The 19,673-nt window shown below is 40.7% G+C and overlaps 1 protein-coding gene across 4 annotated transcripts in view; it reads right to left on the bottom strand.

Moving 5' to 3' along the window:
* Positions 1 to 14,320: 14,320 nt before the first annotated feature.
* Positions 14,321 to 19,673, bottom strand: part of LOC149122466 (uncharacterized) — a 182,159-nt gene continuing 176,806 nt past the window's right edge. For all 4 annotated transcript variants that reach the window (XR_016219465.1, XR_016219467.1, XM_089312003.1 and 1 more), the window contains one exon: positions 14,321 to 14,639. Coding sequence is in view for 1 of the 4 variants with exons in the window: in XM_089312002.1 (XP_089168128.1) it covers positions 14,611 to 14,639 (29 nt within the window). In the remaining 3 variants the exon portion in view is untranslated. The remainder of the gene's footprint in view (positions 14,640 to 19,673) is intronic.

Below are 19,673 nucleotides of genomic sequence, written 5' to 3'. Positions count from 1 at the left end.
AAAAAATCTTTAATACCCTGGGATAAATTTAATCAAGGATGTAAAGATCTCTACAATGAAAATTACAAAACAGGAAAGAAATAGAAGATGACACAAAAAATGGAAAAATCTTCCTGTTCATGGATTGGAAGAATTAATATCATCAAAATGTCCATACTACCCAAAGCAATTTGCAGATTCAATGTGAGCCCAATCAAAACACCAAGGACATCTTTCTCAGATCTAGAATAAACACAAGAGACCCCAAAAAGCTAAAGCAATCTTAATCAACAGAAACAAAGCTGAATGTGTCATAATACCAGAATTCATGACTTATTACAGAGCAGTTATATTCAAAACAGCCTGGTACTGTCACAAAAATAGACATGCAGATAAATGGGACAGAATAGAACCCCAGGAATCCATCTATGCATCTATAACCAACTAATATTTGACAAATGATCTAAGATCACCCCCTGGAGTAAGAACAGTCTCTTCAACAAATGGTGCTGGGAAAACTGGATCTGTGCTTCCAGATGTATGAAACAAGACTTCTACTTTACACCCTATAAAAAATCAACTCACAGTAGATAAGGGACCTAATATAAGACCTGAAACCATCAAATTACTACAGGAAAACATAAGGGAAACTCTGCAAGACATTGGACTAGGTGAAGACTTCTCGAGTAAGAACCCAGAAGCACAGCCAATAAAGAAAAAAATAGACAAGTATGATTACATCAAGCTTAGATCATGCACAGAGAAGGAAACATTCAACAAAAAGGCAACTGACAGAATGGGAGAAAACTATTTGAAAACTCAAGATACTCAACAATAAAACAGTCCAGTTAAGAACTGGGTTAAAGGTTTGAACAGACATTTTTCAAAGGATGGAATTCAAATGCCACCAGACACATGAACAGATGCACAGGATCACTCGCCATCAGGGAAATGTAAATAAAACTACCATGAGATTTCACCTGAGCCCAGTAAGAATGGCTACCATACAAAAATCCAAAAGTAAGGAATGCTGGTGAGGATGTAAGGGGGAAAGTTGCCCTAATACACTGTTGGTGAGACTGTAAACAAGTACAGTCATTATGGAAGACATTATTGAAATACCTCAGAAATCCAGAAACATACCTACCATATGACCCAGTCATCCCACTCCTGGGATTTTACCCAAAGGAAATGAAATCAGCATATGAAAGAGTTATATGCACCTCTATGTTTACTGCAGCTCAATTCACAATAGCTAAGATATGAAATCAACACAGATGTCCACCAGCTGATGACTAAAGAAATTGTTTTATATATACACAATGGAAAACTACTCCACCATAAAAATGAATGAAATCCTGTCTTTCACAAAAAAATGGATGCAACTGGAGACCATTATGCTTAGTGAAATAAGCCAGTCCCCAAAAGACAAGTATCATATGTTTTCCCTAATTCGCAGTAACTAATATATACAGTACCAAAAAAAGTAATGTATGTGAGTGAAATTGACATTTTGAGGTTTTTGTTTATAGCCCATGTCTATACTCCTGAGCAATAATGATTTTTCTACTTACTACTTGTTGAATTCTTTATTTGTAGAGGATTAATCTTGCAATTACAAAGTAAATTGAAAGTATGTCATTTTAAAAATTAAAAGAAAAATAAGAAATGTAGGAGGAGGGAGTATGGGATAGAGGGGAAGTGGTAGGGTGGGGAGTGTCATTATGTCCTTAAAACTGCATATATGAAATGTATGATATTTGTTTCCTTTATATAAATTTTAAAAATTGATGAAAGGAGAAAACATTTTGGAAGGACTTGATTACTCAACTGTAATTTTAAAAAGAATAAAGTCTCAGGAAGAATGATATAGAACAAATATTAAGAGTTACATTGATGTAGGGGCTGGCACAGTGGCACAGGTTAATCCTCCACCTACAATGCTGGCATCTCATATCGGCACAGGTTATAGTCCCAGCTGCTCCTTTTCCAATCCAGCTCTCTGCTATGGCCTGGGAAATCAGTAGAGGATGGCCCACGTGCTTGGGCCCCTGCACCTGCATGGGAGACCTGGAAGAAGCTCCTGGCTACTGGCTTCATATCAGCACAGCTCTGGCCATTGCAGCCAATTGGGGAGTGAACCAGCAGATGGAAGATATCTCTCCCTGTCTCTCACACTACCTCTCAAATAAATAAAGAAAATCTTTTAAAAATTAAAATAAAGATGTAAGTTGATGGGGTATCTTAGGAGAGCGAAACCAGCTCAGCTGCACAGAGTTGAAAGCAGTGAACTGAAAGAGATTATTTTAAGGACATTGTCAATGATAGAACAGAAGTAAGGGCATGGACTTCACTCAGACCGCTGCAAAACAGAATGTGCTCCGGAGCTGAGGGATCAGTCTGATTTTCTTACACTGTGTAGGGAGGAGGAATGACTTACAATGGGAAGAAAAAAGTTCTAGGAATAAGTGGATGTTTATTAGTCAATTCAATGTAACGAAGACTGAGAAACATCTTTCTCCAACGGAGAATCAATTATAGGGTGGGAATGGGTAGTTTGAAAAGAATGACAAGCACACAAGCCAGCTTCCATGTGAAGTGTGGTGCTGGCAATATGTGGGCAGTCAGAGGCTTTTTATTATAAATAGACAGAAAAGAGTATTGGTAATGGATAGAAGAAGTAGGAAATATGCCTGTATTCAAAGAGGATGATTCCATGTTTAATAGGCAGAAGAGGAATAGTAAAGTAAAAAATAGAGGAAAGTGCAGTTCTAAAATTCCACTACTACAAATTCAGATTTTGCAATCATTTAATGAGAATATTTGTATAGATTAAAAATAGAAGTGAAATCCTCTGTGGGTAAATTAAAATGTCAAAGATATGGTTAAGTGAATAGAAAGATGTTGGGAAACTACAAGCAGATTAGCATCATACACACCTAAAACAATGATAATCTCTTCTGAGGAGATTAATTGATGTGCTTTACTTATGACTCACAAACGAGGTTACGATTTTGGTAAACAGCACTTAGGTAGAAGGGGAATTTATAGGACAAAATATGAAAATGCTGAACCCTGTGAGATAGTGAGGACACTGAATGGCTTAAAGTATTACAGTGCACATGTTTGTGCCTCAATTGCAAAGATCTTTCTTCCATCTAGTACTTAACAAGTAACAATGGGTAGAACACAAAGTGTTCAGAATAGAAAAGGTCTGCAAGATATAGGGCCATGTAGCAGACAGTGAAACATCCCCAGGGCTAAAAGGGTTTAGTGGAAAATATTTAGCAAATAGTGAAGATACAAATGATCCCAAGAAACACTCCATTCTCAAAATGAACTTTAAGATATTGCACGTGTAGGGGGAACCAGTAGTGCTGTGGCTCTGCAGTGCTGGCATCCCATACGGGTGCAGTTAGTGTCACAGCTGCACCTCATCTGTTCCAGCTCTCTGCTATGGTCTGGGAAAGCAGAAGATGATCCAAGTCCCTGGGCTCCCGCACCCATATGGGAGACCCAGAAGAAGCTCCTGACTCCTGGCTTTGGATCAGCTCAGCTCTGGCCATTGAGGCTATTTAGGGAGTGAACCAACAGATGGAAGACTTTTGAATCTGTCTCACCCACTTTCTGTCTGTAATTCTACCTCTCAAATAATAAAAACCTTTTAAAAAACTGTCACATATAGGTACAAAGTTCTTTTGTCTGTTCTACTTAATATGACTGGTTTAATTCTGTAATTAATACACAGTTATTCTTAAGTGTTGAAAATTAACTGAAATGTGAACCCTGTTAAACATAAGAGTGGGAATAAGAGAGGGAAGAGATGTATAATTTGGGACATGCTCAAGCTGACTTGCCCCAAATGGTAGAGTTAAAAACATACCAGGGGATTCCAATTCAATCCCATCAAGGTGGCATGTACCAATGCCATCTCACTATTCCAAGTGATCAATTTCAGTTCACAATTGATCATAATGAAAGGACTAAGAGTCAAAGAGAGCACATAAACAAGTCTAGTACCTGCTAACACTAACCGATGGAATAAATAAAGGGGAGAGTGATCCAACATGGGAAGTGAGATACTCAGCAGACTCATAGAATGGCAGATGTCCTAAATAGCACTCTGGCCTCAGAATCAGCCCTAAAGGCATTCGGAGCTGGCTGAAAAGCTCATGAGAGTACTTCAGGCATGGAAAGCCAAGACACTCTGGCAAAAGATCTCTGCGAGTGAGATCCCAGTGGAAAGAACAGGTCATCAAAGAAGGAGGTACCTTTCTCTGAAGGGAGGAGAGAACCTCCACTTTGACTATGACCTTGTCTAAACAAGATAAGAGTTGGAGAACTCAGAGGGCTTCCATAGCCTTGGAAACTCATGACTGGAGCATAGGGAGATTACTGATGCCATAGACAGGAGTGTCAATTGGTAAAGTCAACAACAGGAGTCACTGTGCACTTACTCCTCATGTAGGATCTCTATCCTTAATGTGCTGTACATTGAGATTTAATGCTATAACGAGTACTCAAACAATATATTTCACTTTGTGTTTCTATGGGGGTGCAAACTGTTGAAATCCTTACTTAATGCATACTAAACTGATCCTCTGTAAAAAAAAAAAAAAAAGAAATTATCAATTCCCAACTTGACTCTCACTGGGATTAAACATGACAATAGGTCTGATCTGATTTCATCATCATTTAAAAAAAAATCATCTATTATTTTTCACTTTATGTTTCTGTGTGGGAGCAAACTGTTGAAATCCATACTTGATGTATACTAAGCTGATCTTCTGTATATTAAGATAATCAAAAATGAATCTTGATGTGAATGGAAGGGGAGAGGGAGTGGGAAAGGGGAGGGTTGTGGGTGGGAGGGACGGTATGGGGGGGAAGCCATTGTAATCCATAAGTCGTACTTTGGAAATTTATATGCATTAAATAAAAGTTTAAAAAAAATCAAAAAGGCAATATTAAATTAATGAAACTTGGTATTAACTTTTAATAAGTAAAATAAGCATTAACCATACTTTGGTTATACCATGCTTTGGTACCCTAAAGATATACTTGCTCAAAATACAAAGGCAATGCATATATTTAGTTTATTAATAACTGAAAGAGGGTTTAATGTTGTGGAACAGCAGGTTAAACCTCTACCTTTGAAGGTACATGTGGGCGAAATTTCAAGTTCCAGCTGCTCCACTTCCAATCCAGCTCCCTGATAATGCAGCTGGGAAAGTAACAGAAGGTGGACCACGTGCTTGGACTCTGTACCCCTATGGGAGACCCAGACGAAGCTCCTGCATCCTGGCTTCAGCCTGACCCAGCCTTGGCCATTACGGCCATTTGGAGAATGAACCAGCAAATGGAACATCCATCTATGTATGCATGTATCTCTCTCTCTTTCTCTGTCTTTTCTTCTTCTTCATCCCTCCCCTGCATAACTGCCTTTCAAACAAATAAATTAAAAAAATAACTGAAAGATACATTTTTTTTTCAGGTCACTGTATAACTCCTCTACACTTCTCCCTTTATTAATCATTTTTCTTTCATTAATATGATTATTAATTTGGTTCCTCTAAATTTCCTTCTGCCCTGATAGTCTACTTTTTCTCTCCTTAGTTACAGGTTTGGTAGGGGATTTTTTATTTATTATGACATTCTATTAATTAAGCTCAAGGCTGAAAACTTTTCTCTTATATTCCAATTTAGTTTTTGAATCTCCTGTAGATATTGTGTCTTAGATGACTCTGATATAATGACTTCCTATTTGCATTTTAAGAATCTGTTTGAATTTTGACTTTTAACATTGCATGCTTTTATCTCTACCTACATAATCAGTGCTTTCTTGTCACTATCATTTTTGAGCAGTGTTCTTTTTCCCATCTGCGCTGACATACATTTGACAATTAAATGCTGTATATATTTAAAGTACATGAAGACAGTTCTAAAAGTTCTTGGAAAATGGAATTAAAAGATAAATTAGTTTTGGTGCCAAAATATTTTGAAATCCATGCATTCAGTGAGGTGTCATAAATTCACCAGAAAGCATACCATGAAAAAAAGTGTATGGATTTCAAAACTTTTTGCACCAAATTCATCTTTTAATTCCATTTTTTTTTTTGACAGGCAGAGTGAACAGTGAGAGAGAGAGACAGAGAGAAAGGTCTTCCTTTTGCCATTAGTTCACCCTCCAATGCATTGCAACATGATTACCACAATCAAGCTAATTAAAATATCCCTTGCCTTACAAAGCTTTTCTCTTATCTCTCTCTCTCTCTGTGTGTGTGCATGTGTGTGTGTGTGTGTGCACGTGTGTGTGATAAGAACACTTACGGCCAACCCTTTTGGAAAATTTCAAGTATACAACACAATATTATTAACTACACTTACGATGCTATACATTAGATCTCTAGAATGGATTCATCCCAAATAACTAAACTTGTACTATTTGACCTTCAACTCCACATATCATTCATTAAGCTTGGAAATTTCTCTTGAAATAACAATTAATGAAACCATCTCTTTAATATAACTAAACATACAATCATTCATCCTACATGTATAAATCTTTGGGTATTTATCTTTAACCTCAAGAAATGAATTACTATAAGAAATCAGAAATAGCATTAAGAGAAGAAGATTAAAGTAATAAGAATGGACTACAACTTTAAAAGTTGAGCAATGATTTTTTTGTGTGGTTAACTGTATTGATGTATCCATTATGCTGCTTTACTTCAAGGAAGTTTGAGGAAAAAGAACATCTGTGTAGCTCTGTGGACAATTAATAAAGTCTGATTTGTTATTTGTAATCAGGATCCTTGTTGGCTCTCAGGTCTATTTCAAGAGCTTATTCAATTCAGTAACCATGAGCGATGCTGGTAGAATATGTAATAAAGAAGGTCATATTCATGATGTACTATAGTTTCCTTCTTCTTAACAACATAAATTGGATTATCCTGAGCAATTAACTGCCTGCACAGAAGGAGGACAAGAATTCTATTGACAAGAAATTTAAAGATTATGAAAGTTAAAACCTGAAACGGTGGCATGTGTTACTTTTGGCTGTAATTTGCTCAGGTGCTTTTTTTAAAGTGTACTAGTCTTTTTTCTTTTTTTAAAGACTTATTTGATAAGCAGAGTTAGAGAGGTAGAGGCAGAGAGGGCGGGGAGAGAGAGGTCTTCCATCCACTGATTCGCCCCCCAGATGACCACACAACAGCCAGAACTGCACTGATCAGAACCAGGAGCCTGGTCTTCTTCCAGGTCTCCCTTGTGGGTGCAGGGGCCCAAGGACTTGGACCATCTTCTCCTGCTTTCCCAGGCCATAGCAGAGAGCTGGATTGCAGCAGTCAGGCCTTAAACTGGCACCCATATGGGATGCCCGCACTGCAGGAGGCAGCTTTATCTACTATGCCACAGAGCTGGACCCTCAGGTGTTTTTATTTTATGTTTTTGTTTTTGTTTTTACCATGCAAGGGCATCTAAAATACATTACAAAGGAAAGATTAATAAGTAGTGCAAAGAACAGGACTGTGAAACTACATGACAATAAGAACTAAGAATGCATGCCACCAGTATATATATATAATAATGAATATACTGAAAACACTTTTATTTTTTGATGTGCAGATTTTGTAATTTCAATATATTTCTAATAAGACTGGAAATAGATGTAATCACTAAATAAAAGAATTAAGAAGCTGGAATTAGAGATACATCTGTTTAATGAAAAATCACCACTTTAAACCATGCAAAATCTATAGATATTAACACTACTAGGATTTTGCTCTAATAGCAGAGATACAAAACAAAATTTGGGTTGCTATGAAATGCACCAGTCAGGGTAATTAGATTTTTTTTACTCCAGGATACATTTCATCTTGAAATCTCTCTGAATTTAGTATTTGAGCTTCTGCTGAATGTAAATTATGCTGCTAGTGTATCAATGTATTCTCATCACAACCAGCTCTATCTGAACCCAAACCTGCAAGGACTGGTGATGGTTTCAGACATTTTTCAAAAAAGCTTTGTTAAAATTGATGTGTCCTCTTTGGAGTACTTCAGTTTTCCTAGTGATGAAAACAACACTACTACAAGAACAATTTCAGTGGCTTCCTGGGTTACTTATCTCAACAGTTATAAATGCAAATATTCTTTCTAGACACAAGCTAAGTGTTCCCTTCTTATTTGTAAGCATCTTAATTTCCTCATCTAATAAATGTGGCTTAAGCTCTTCCACCTCTCAAAGTAAATTGCAAAGCCCTCAGAAGAGGAGTTATGGAGACCGCATGACTGCATACTAATAAAATGGAAAGCAGAGTTCATCAGTGCACACCAAAGCTCAACATGAATTCCTATTATGACCCAGAATTTTATTTCGGTTACCCAAATATTTGCTAACCTGATGATTACTATTTTAAGCAATAAAAATTGGTTATGATACTGTAAGACTAGTAAGTTTGGCAGCCGACGCCGCGGCTCACTAGGCTAATCCTCCGCCTTGCGGCGCCGGCACACTGGGTTCTAGTCCCGGTCAGGGCGCCGGATTCTGTCCCGGTTGCCCCTCTTCCAGGCCAGCTCTCTGCTGTGGCCCAGGAGTGCAGTGGAGGATGGCCCAAGTCCTTGGGCCCTGCACCCCATGGGAGACCAGGAGAAGTACCTGGCTCCTGCCATTGAATCAGCGCGATGCGCCAGCCACGGCGGCCATTGGAGGGTGAACCAAAGGCAAAGGAAGGCCTTTCTCTCTGTCTCTCTCTCTCACTGTCCACTCTGCCTGTCAAAAAAAAAAAAAAAAAGTTTGGCAATTTGGGGTTATGCATTAATTAAATATATTTTTAAGATTTATTTATTTATTTGAAAGTCAGTGCTACAGAGAGAGATCAATCTTCTACCCACTGGTTCAGTCCACAAATGGCTGCAATGGCCATGGTCAGGCCAGGTCGAAACCAGGCACAAGGAGTTCACCAGGGTCTCCCACGTGGGTGCAGGGGCTCCCACACTTGCGCCATCTTCCACCACTTTTCCCAGTCCATTAGCAGGAGCTGGATCAGCACCGTGGGGCAGGTGAGACACAAACGACCCAGCTTTGCTCACTACGCCACTGCACCAGCCCCACTTCCAACACTTAAAATTGAGCATCATCTGTTCTAGAGAAACAAAAAGCATATTTAAAAATAAACAGGAACAAAATTAAAACAGAGAGTGCCAATTCCAACTAAGATCCTACAGGTTCTGCTGAGCCTTTCTTCGAGTGGCAGTCCTCAAGTCATCATTAAGAGAATCTTATTTGTAAAAGCGTCATCTTACACTGCAAAGATGTCTATTAAAGACTATGAGAATTAACGGTAAAACTACTACCCAAACAGTACTTTATACTTTGTGTGTCTGTGTGGGTGCAGTCTGTTGAAATCTTTACTTAGCATATACTAAGTTGATCTTTTGTATATAAAGAAAACTGAAAATGAATCTTGATGAAAAATTGGATGGGAGAGGGAGTGGGAGATGGGATGGTTGCAGGTAGGAGAGAGGTTATGGGGGGAAAAGCCTCTATAATCCAAAAGTTGTACTTTGGAAATTTACATTTATTAAATAAAAGCATGCTTCAAACCAGGATCACCTTAGAAATCTCACCCATCAAACTTTGATTACAGCCAAGAAACTTAGGAATAGGGGACAAGTCAATGGCAGAAATACAAAGTGTCCCTGAAAAGAATTAGTGCCAATGCAACATAGAAACAAAATGCAATGATAAAGAAGAAAACGTGCTGATATGAAACTCCTGGCTGAGGCCCAAGAATCAGAATAAATAAATTGACAATCAGGAGTTAACAGAACAGTGTGTGGAACCTTGTTGTTAGTTGTAGAGACCTCATGAACCTCAAAACCAAGAACATATTTATCTCAGGGAGCGAATATATATCAAAGGTCCCCTTATCTCCCGTAGGTTTTCTGACAAGTACATTCATTGTAAATGGGTTGCAGGCCACATTCCTCCCGGTGCCTGAGAGACACAACTACACACATGCATAAGCATGAATACCCATGTGCACTCATACATACACTATATATATTCTTTAGCAAATGACCAATCCAGCTTAAAATTAAGAAATGGAAGAATAGAATTTTTAATGAAATAACCTTAAACAAATTAAGTTGAACAACAAATATTACAGTACAATTTCTTAAAAAATGCTACCAAATGGCCGGCACCGCGGCTCACTAGGCTAATCCTCCGCCTAGCGGCGCCGGCACACTGGTTTTAGTCCTGGTCGGGGCGCCGGATTCTGTCCCGGTGGCCCCTCTTCCAGGCCAGCCCTCTGCTGTGGCCAGGGAGTGCAGTGGAGGATGGCCCAGGTGCTTGGGCCCTGCACCCCATGGGAGACCAGGAAAAGCACCTGGCTCCTGGCTCCTGCCATCGGATCAGCGCGGTGCGCCGGCCGCAAGCGCGCCAGCCGCGGCGGCCATTGGAGGGTGAACCAAAGGCAAAGGAAGACCTTTCTCTCTGTCTCTCTCTCTCACTGTCCACTCTGCCTGTCAAAAAAAAAAAAAAATGCTACCAAAAAATGGTCAAGCAATCACAAAAAAAGATAGTAATCAACTTAGTTTTTTTTTTTTACTTTTTACTTGAAAAGCAGACAGAAACAGAAATTTCCCATTCAGTGGTTCACTACCCCAAAAGCCTGCAGCACGGCAATAGCCAGGGTTGACGCAGGCTGAAACCAGCAGGCAGAAACTCAATACTAGTCTCCTCCATGGGTGACAGGGACCCAAGTACTTCAGTCACCCTCCACTGCCTCTCACCAGCAAGAAGTAGAAATGGAAACCAGTGTGGAGACCCTAACTCAGGCATTCCAATATGAAAAGCAGGCACTAAAAGCCTATTACACTACCAAATTCACTAACAAAGCAGGTATATTTAACAGCCAATTAACCAGGGTTAATTCTTACCTATTAATACTAACCTTGAATATAAAAGGATTAAATTCCCCAGCCAAAAGATTTAGGTTGACTGAGTGGGTTAAAAAATAAGACTCAAGTATTTGCTACCTATAAGAAAATCACTTCACAGATACGCATAGACTGAAACTGAAGTCCTGGAAAAAGATATACCAGGAAATTGGAAATCAAAAATGAGCAGGAGTAGCTATACTCATGTCAGATACAACATGACTTTACATTAAAAACTATAATAACAAAGAATGATATTATAAACAAAAGGGTCAATTCAACAAGATATAACAATCCTAAATATATATGCACTCAACATAAGACCACCCAGATATAGTTAGCAAACACTATCAGATCTGACTGGAGAAAGAGACTCCAGTACAATAATAGTGGGTGACGTCAACACTCCACTGTCATCAATGGAGAGAACATCCAAACAGAAAATCACAAAGAAACCTGAGAATAGTACCATACTATTGAGCAGGTGGATCTGACATTTAAAGAACATTTCACCCAACAGATACATTTTTTATTTGAGATTTATTTATTTGAAAGAGTTACAGATAGGGAAAGAGAGAGAGAGAGAGAGAGAGAGAGAGAGAGAGAATATCTACCATCTGTTTGTTCACTCCCCAGATGGCCACAACGGCCAGGGCTGGGTCAAGCAAAGCCAGGAGAGCCTAGAGCTTTTTTTGGGTCTCCCACAGGCGTGCCTGGAGCCCAAACACCTGGGCAATTTTTGTTGCTTTCCCAGGCCACTAGAAGTGAGCTAGATAGGAAGTAGAATAGTCGGGACTCAAATCAGTGTCCATATGGGATGCCAGCACCATATGTATTAGCTTTACCTACAACATTGGGCCCCACAATAGATCTTTTCTCAACAGTCATGAAACATTCTCTAGGACAGACCATATTTTAGGCCACAAATCAAGTCTCAGTAATTTCTTAAGATTCCATTTATTTATTTGAGGCAGAGTTACAGAGAGAGGTCTTTACTCCCCAAACGGCTGCACAGCTGGAGCTGGGCCCATCCAAAGCTAGGAGCTTCTTCCAGGTATCCCGCGTAGATGCATGGACCTAAGTATGTGGGTCATCTTCCACTGCTTTCCCAAGCCATAAGCAGAGAGCTAGTTTGAAAGTGGGGCAACTGGGGGGCTGGGGAGCCGGCACTGTGGCACAATGGGTTAATCCTCTACCTGCGGCGCTGGCATCCCATATGGGTGCCGGTTCTAGTCCCAGCTGCTCCTCTTCCAATCCAGCTCTTTGCTATGGCCTGGGAAAGCAGTATAATATGGCCCAGGTCCTTGGGTCCTTGCATCTGTGTGGGAGACCAGAAGAAGCTCCTGCCTCCTGACTTCAGATCAGCGCAGCTCCGGCCATTGTGGCCATTTGGGGAGTGAACCAGCAGATGAAGACTTTCCTCTCTATCTCTCCCTCTCATTGTTCGTAACTCTACCTCTCAAATAAATAAAATCTTTAATAAAAAAAAAAAAAGAAAGTGAATCAGCTGGGACATGAACTGGCACCCAAATGGGATGCCTGCACTGCAGGCAGAGGCTTAGTCTTAGTAAATTTAAAGACTGAAATCATACCATGTGTCTTCTCAGACCACAGTGGAATAAAACTGGAAATCAACAATAAGAAAAATGGAACAACCAAATACATGGAAATTAACATGCTACTGAATGAACAATGGTTCACTGAAGAAATTAAAAACAAAATCATTAAAAAAGGAAAAATAAAAACAATGAGAAACCATTGTGGACTCATTGGAATAATTATTATCAAAAAATAACAGGCTTTGGTGAGGACATGCATAAATTCTTCATTGTTGGTAGGAATCTATAATAATACATTAAGCACAGTGGTTTTAAAATATTAAAAATACAATTATCATAAGACTCAGGAATTTTATCTCTTGACACATAGCTAAAAGAAATGAAAGCAGAGTTGAACAGTTGAATATATTTGTACAAGCATTATTCTCTCAAGTGTCCATTGAAAAGTGAATAAACCAAATGTAGCCCATACAATGAAATAATGTTCAATCTTGAAAAAGGAAGGAAATTCTGACACATGCCACAACAGCACAGATGAACCTTGAGGACATTCTGCTAAATGCAAAAAGCCAGTCATGAAAGGACAAGCACTCGGCCAGCGCCGCGGCTCAATAGGCTAATCCTCCGCCTACAGCACCAGCACACCAGTTTCTAGTCCTGGTCAGGGCGCTGGATTCTGTCCCAGTTGCTCCTCTTCCTGTCCAGCTCTCTGCTGTGGCCTGGGAGTGCAGTGGAGGATGGCCCAAGTCCTTGGGCCCTGCACCCACATGGGAGACCAGGAGAGGCACCTGGCTCTGGATCAGCATGGTGCGCCGGCTGCAGTGGCCACTGGGGGGTGAACCAATGGAAAAGGAAAAGGAAGACCTTTCTCTCTGTGTGTGTCTCTCTCTCTCCTCCTCTTTCCACTCTGCCTGTCCCAAAAAAAAAAAAAAAAAAAAAAGGACAGGCACTATGTGATTCTACTTATGTGAGGTGATATAGTTAAATGCACAAGAACAGAAGTAGAATGGTGGTCTCCAGAACTGGGACCAAGGAGAAAAGGGTGGATTACTGTTTAATGAGTAAAGAATTTCAGTTTGTAAGATGAAAAGAGTTCTGGAGGCTGACGGGGTGAAAGTCGCACAAAACTGTGAATGTACATAATATCACTAATCTGTACACTTAAAAATGTTCAAGATGGCAAACTTCAGGACATGTGTAATTTATCACAACTCAAAACAAAGTGATGAGCCATAAAATGATGAAAAACTATGGATGATTTTTCAATGCATTTTGCTAAACGGAAAACAGCCAACTATATACACTGTCACCCCAACTATATGACATTGTAGAAAATTTTTGAAAGTATGAAGATGGTAAGAAGACCCATGATTTCCTGGAAATAGAGGGAATGACGATTAAGTAACTGAGTTGTAGAATATACTTCAGGCCATAAAACTATTTCTATGGTAGTGAATATATCACAGAAATTCTGTCCACTGAGATTTCTCTTCCCATTGTTTTAGGGACTTCTCCTGCGTGGGGTTTCAACAGAGAGGATGTCCACTGCCAGCCAGCGTCAGCTATCACAAAGATGTCTCTGTAAATTAGCCTTGAGTTTTTTTTCTTGCTTTTTCTTCTTCATCACCTTCTCCTCCTTTATCTCATCCTCCCCCTCCCTGCATTCTCCTCTTCATTTGAGTTTTAAAGTGACTTATTTTTCCTTGAAGTTTTATAATCTCTATAAAACTTAATATTCCTCAAAAACTTCATATTTACTAAATAAATTTTTATTCAAAATAACTCAGAGCTGGGAAACTAATGCATGAAAAAGAGTCCTGTTTTTGCTGAAGAAATCATAGAGATTAAAAGTCAGAGAGGGGCTGGAGCCATGGCTCACTTGGTTAATCCTCTGCCTACAGCACATGCATTCCATATGAGTGCCGGGTTCTAGTCCCGGTTGCTCCTCTTCCAGTCCAGCTTTCTGTTGTGGCCCAGGAGGGCAGTTGAGGATGGCCCAGGTGCTTGGGCCTTGCACCCGCATGGGAGACCAGAAGGAAGCACCTGGCTCCTGGCTTCAGATCAGTGCAGCACCAGCCGTGGCGGCCATTTGGAGAGTGAATCAATGGAAGAAAGACCTTTCTCTCTGTCAATCTCTCTCACTGTCTGTAACTCTACCTGAAAAATAAATAAAAATAAATAAATAAATAAAAGTCAGAGAGGACTATGATCAACAAAAGGCAATGGGTGCAATAAATTATAAATGGTTAACCTCCATTCCATAGCTAAAATTCAACAAGCAACTTCTTGGAAATGTTTCTAATTTCTATGTATAACTCCCCATGCAATGAAAGATACAGGCTGAGGAAGAACCAGCAAAGCAGGTGAAGTGGGAGTGCCAGGAGCCTGAGCCACCCAGCAGCATGATTTACTCATTCCTTCTGACCTGCTCAGTCCCAGTCTTTAACACACTCTTTCCCTTTCACAGCAGAATGCGCTGTTAGCATTCAATTTTATGGTTGGGTAGAGCAGGTAATACTCAGTTCATAATGGGCAATTGGGGGTGCATCGTCTCGTTGTGTTTCAATAGCAAAGCAAGAGCTGCTTCTCTATGAGCAAAATGTACTGTCAGTGCCAGTGCCACGGCTCAATAGGCTAATCCTCCGCCTTGCGGCACCGGCACACCGGGTTCTAGTCCCGGTCGGGGCACCAGATTCTGTCCTGGTTGCCCCTCTTCCAGGCCAGCTCTCTGCTGTGGCCAGGGAGTGCAATGGAGGATGGCCCAAACTGCACCCCATGGGAGACCAGGATAAGTACCTGGCTCCTGCCTTCGGATCAGCATGGTGTGCCAGCCGCAGCGGCCATTGGAGGGTGAACCAACGGCAAAGGAAGACCTTTCTCTCTGTGTCTCTCTCTCACTGTCCACTCTGCCTGTCAAAAAAAAAAAAAAGTACTGTCAGAACATGCTATAGTCTTCCTACAAAGCCTCAGGAGTAGCAATTACTGTAATACTGAAGCTTGCTACCCAGTGTCTACTCAGACACTTGGAACTTGTGTGAAGTCATGCCCAGGGTTCAGGGTGGCCCATGATGTGGTCTGTATCTCATTTCTTGCTCTGAGACATTTGATAGCCAGCAGCGCAGTGAAATTCCCAGAAAACAGGCTCCAACCATTTAACAAATGTGATGTTATTATCTTTAAAATCCAGACGCTCATGTAGTATGTATTTCTTTGTGTATGTGTGTGTATGTTAAGTCATTCAAAACACATCAAAATATCTCTCACTTTGGAAGAGCATCTCAAAACCCTGTAGACCCTTGGAAATGTCCCATGTGCTACACTCCTGGATGTTCACAGACTATATCACAGAATCTGGCACAAAGTTCTTACTACAGCATCTAGGATGCTTGTTCTCTCCTGTTCATCAGATGGAACTGGAGTAATATTATACATATAATGACCTGTGTGATGTTCTGTTGGACGCAAAGGTCATCAAGACAGCACTTCACTGTGTTAGAGGGCACCAGGTAACTGGCACAGCTTCAAGTCAAGACAATAAAGGAGACTCTATGTGCTTGAGTAAGGAAAAATGCATCTGCTTTTCATTAGAGATAGATATGGAGTAAGGCATTTTAGGCTTAACACATTAGGCATCAAGGCCAATATTGATTGGCTTTAATAAAAACACACTTCTGGATCCACAGATACTGGCATTATCGCTTGACTAAGCCACTTGAAAACTACAGCCGTTCTCCACGACTCATGCCTTATGCACAGACCAAAAAGGCAACCTTACTGGAAATGTTATAGGATGCTCCAGCTCTGCATAATTCCATCCATCGGCTCCAAGATGTGGTGTTTATTTTGGCAGTTAGCAAAGACAGTTCCAGAAGCCCCCAGTGAGCAATTTATGGTATAACAGTCCCTCTTTCAAGGACTTAGGGGAACAATGTATTTTGCTGACACGAAGAACGTCTTTTCCCACCAACTATTTAGGCTTGGAGCACATCAGTAACCAAGAGGACGGTTGCACTGGATCCACCATGACCAGAATACTGTCTTAAGAATTCATCAATAGGGGCCAGTGTTGCAGCACAGCAAGTTAAAACTCAGGCTGTGATCTAGCATACCACATGGGTACTGGTTTAAGACCTGGCTGCTCCACTTCTGATCCAGCTCCCTGCTGATGAGCCTGGGAAAGCAGCAGAAGATGGCCCAAGTGCTTGGTCCCTGCACCCAAGTGGGAGACCCAGAAGAAACTCCAGATTCTTAGCTTTGGCCTGGCCGTTGCGACCATTTGGGGAGTGAACCAGCATGTAGAGAAGATTCATTCATATTCTCATATTCTCTCCGCCCCCCCACCTTCTCCTCCTCTCTAACTATGCTCTACAAATAAATTTTTAAAAAATCTTTTAAAAATTTGATCAGTAGCCTCATTGCTATAAATCTCCAGAATGGCGGGCCACGTTTACATTTTGAGTCTCAGAAGGGTTCAGCAAGAGTTTAGCAAGGGTTCAGAACCAGTTTCAAATGCTGCCGAGAATTTCCAAGTATTCCTTGTTCCCATGCACAACTGCCCTGGTAAATGACTTCAAATCACAAGGAGTGCTGCCCGTGGATTGATTTGTGACTTATACCTATAGCCGCATTCCAGAAGCCTTCAATCACTTGCTCACTCATTCTCCCTCCCTGTCTCTGGTTTCCCCTAACATTCACCAAGCAACATCCACACAATTTCAGTAAAATGAGAATCATAACATTTTGACTAACAAAGCTGCTTCCACTAAAAAAAAAAAAAAGCAATGAAAATACATGATCATCTTAATAAGCTTTTACAGATATGAATTAAAACATCTCAAATCAGAAATTCTAAAGCTCAAAAAGATATGGATTTTAAGTTACATATTAAATGAAATTTTGGTGAAATCATGCAATAAACTGAAGAAAACAGTGTAAAATTACCCCAGAAGTAAAGTCTTAACTACCAATGTACTCGTAAAAAAACAGATGTGGCTAAGTACAAAAGGGGACTTGAAGACATAAATCAAAACAGTCAAGGCCGGCACCGCAGCTCACTAGGCTAATCCTCCGCCTCGCGGCACCGGCACACTGGGTTCTAGTCCTGGTCGGGGCACTGGATTCTATCCCGGTTGCCCCTCTTCCAGGCCAGCTCTCTGCTGTGGCCAGGGAGTGCAGTGGAGGATGGCCCAAGTGCTTGGGCCCTGCACCCCATGGGAGACCAGGAGAAGCACCTGGCTCCTGCCATCGGATCAGCGTGGTGCGCTGGCCACACTGCGCCAGCCGCGGCAGCCATTGGAGGGTGAACCAACAGCAAAAAAGAAAAAGGAAGACCTTTCTGTCTGTCTCTAACTGTCCACTCTGCCTGTCAAAAAAAAGAATTAAAAAAATTAAAAAAAAAAAAAAAAAAAAAAAAAACAGTCGAAAGAACACAAATGAAAAAAATTTTAAATAGTCAATGACAAAGTGATAATAAAGAAACTATGGCCGGCGCCGCGGCTCACTAGGCTAATCCTCCGCCTCGTGGCGCCGGCACACCGGGTTCTAGTCCTGGTCGGGGCACCGGATTCTGTCCTGGTTGCCCCTCTTCCAGGACAGCTTTCTGCTGTGGCCAGGGAGTGCAGTGGAGGATGGCCCAAGTGCTTGGGCCCTGCACCCCATGGGAGACCAGGAGAAGCACCTGGCTCCTGCCATCGGATCAGCGCAGTGCGCCGGCCGCAGCGCACCGGCCGCAGCAGCCATTGGAGGGTGAACCAACAGCAAAGGAAGACCTTTCTCTCTGTCTCTCTCTCTTACTATCCACTCTGCCTGTCAAAAAAAAAATAAAATAAATAAATAAATAAATAAATAAATGAAAGAAACTAAGCAAAGAAATCCAATATATGTTTATATGGAGTCCCTAATTTTAAATATGATTTTAAATGCAATCTAACATAGTTCTCTGGATTATGAGTGATGGCCTGGTCTGTATCTCAAAGGGGCTCATGAATACCTGGAAGTCACCATATTCAACAGTTTCTATCTGCTGGTGAGTCTTTGGGGATATCCGTGTTGCCTTGCTCTCATGTATTGCTTTAGGAATGCACACAGTGCAGTCTCACTGAAAGAGAATAGGTAAGATCTAGAAAACCCACACCTCTATTTACTTTTAGACCCAACATTCACACTTCTAGGAATCTACCTTGAAGATACACCTCCAATCACACAAAGCAAAAAAAAAAAAAAAAAAAAACACATCATAAGGTTAATTCATAAAGCTATATTTTAATCATATTTTTAAAAATTCTCACCTATAAGAAACTTGTTGAATGTTCTATAATATACTCACAATATAAAGTTCAATACAGCCAGCCATAAAAAAGGATGGAGAAGGCCGGCGCTGTGGCTCACTTGGCTAATCTTCCGCCTGCGGCGCCGGCATCCCATATGGGCACTGGGTTCTAGTCTCGGTTGCTCCTCTTCCAGTCCAACTCTCTGCTGTGGCCCGGGAGGGCAGTGGAGGATGGCCCAAGTGCTTGGGTCCCTGCACCCGCATGGGAGACCAGGAGGAAGTACCTGGCTCCTGGCTTCAGATCAGCGCAGCACCAGCCACGGCGGCTATTAGGGGAGTGAACCAACGGAAGGAAGACCTTTCTCTCTGTCTGTCTCTCACTGTCTATAACTCTACCTGTCTAAGAAAAAAAAAGGATGGAGAAAATCTCTATAAACTGATGAAGAATGATTTCTAAAATGTATTATTAAAACACAAAGCAAATTTATTTCTGCTATCTGAGATATACCATGCAATTTTGCTAGATTTATTAAACCTACTGTGCAACCTGCCAGATTTTACCAGAATGTATTCACCATAAAGAAGTTATAGAAGGTTAAAGTGATGGATATGCTAATCATACCCTGAATCAGTACAATCATGAGCCAATCAAACACAACAATAATAAAGCCAAAAATGCAAGGTGCAAAATAGCAAAGATAGCACGCTTGTCTCTGTGTAGGTAAGAGGAGAGAGGAGAGAGAGTAATATTTGAATGTATTACTTCTGAAAATTGAAAAGCAGTAAGGATAAACCAGAAACTAAGAAAAAATGGAAAGCTATAGGAGACATGAGAGTGAGAAGGAATAAGGAGTAAAACTCTTCTCTGTGTATATATTTTTAATTTTTTAAAAAATTTTGAACTATGTGTATGTTTTATATTT

Source organism: Oryctolagus cuniculus, chromosome 13 (genome assembly GCF_051225735.1).
Source record: "Oryctolagus cuniculus isolate XC-2025 breed Fujian yellow rabbit chromosome 13, ASM5122573v1, whole genome shotgun sequence".
Lineage (NCBI taxonomy): Eukaryota > Metazoa > Chordata > Mammalia > Lagomorpha > Leporidae > Oryctolagus > Oryctolagus cuniculus.
Note: the sequence above shows the minus strand (reverse complement) of the source record. Positions and strands in the feature narration are given on the sequence as shown.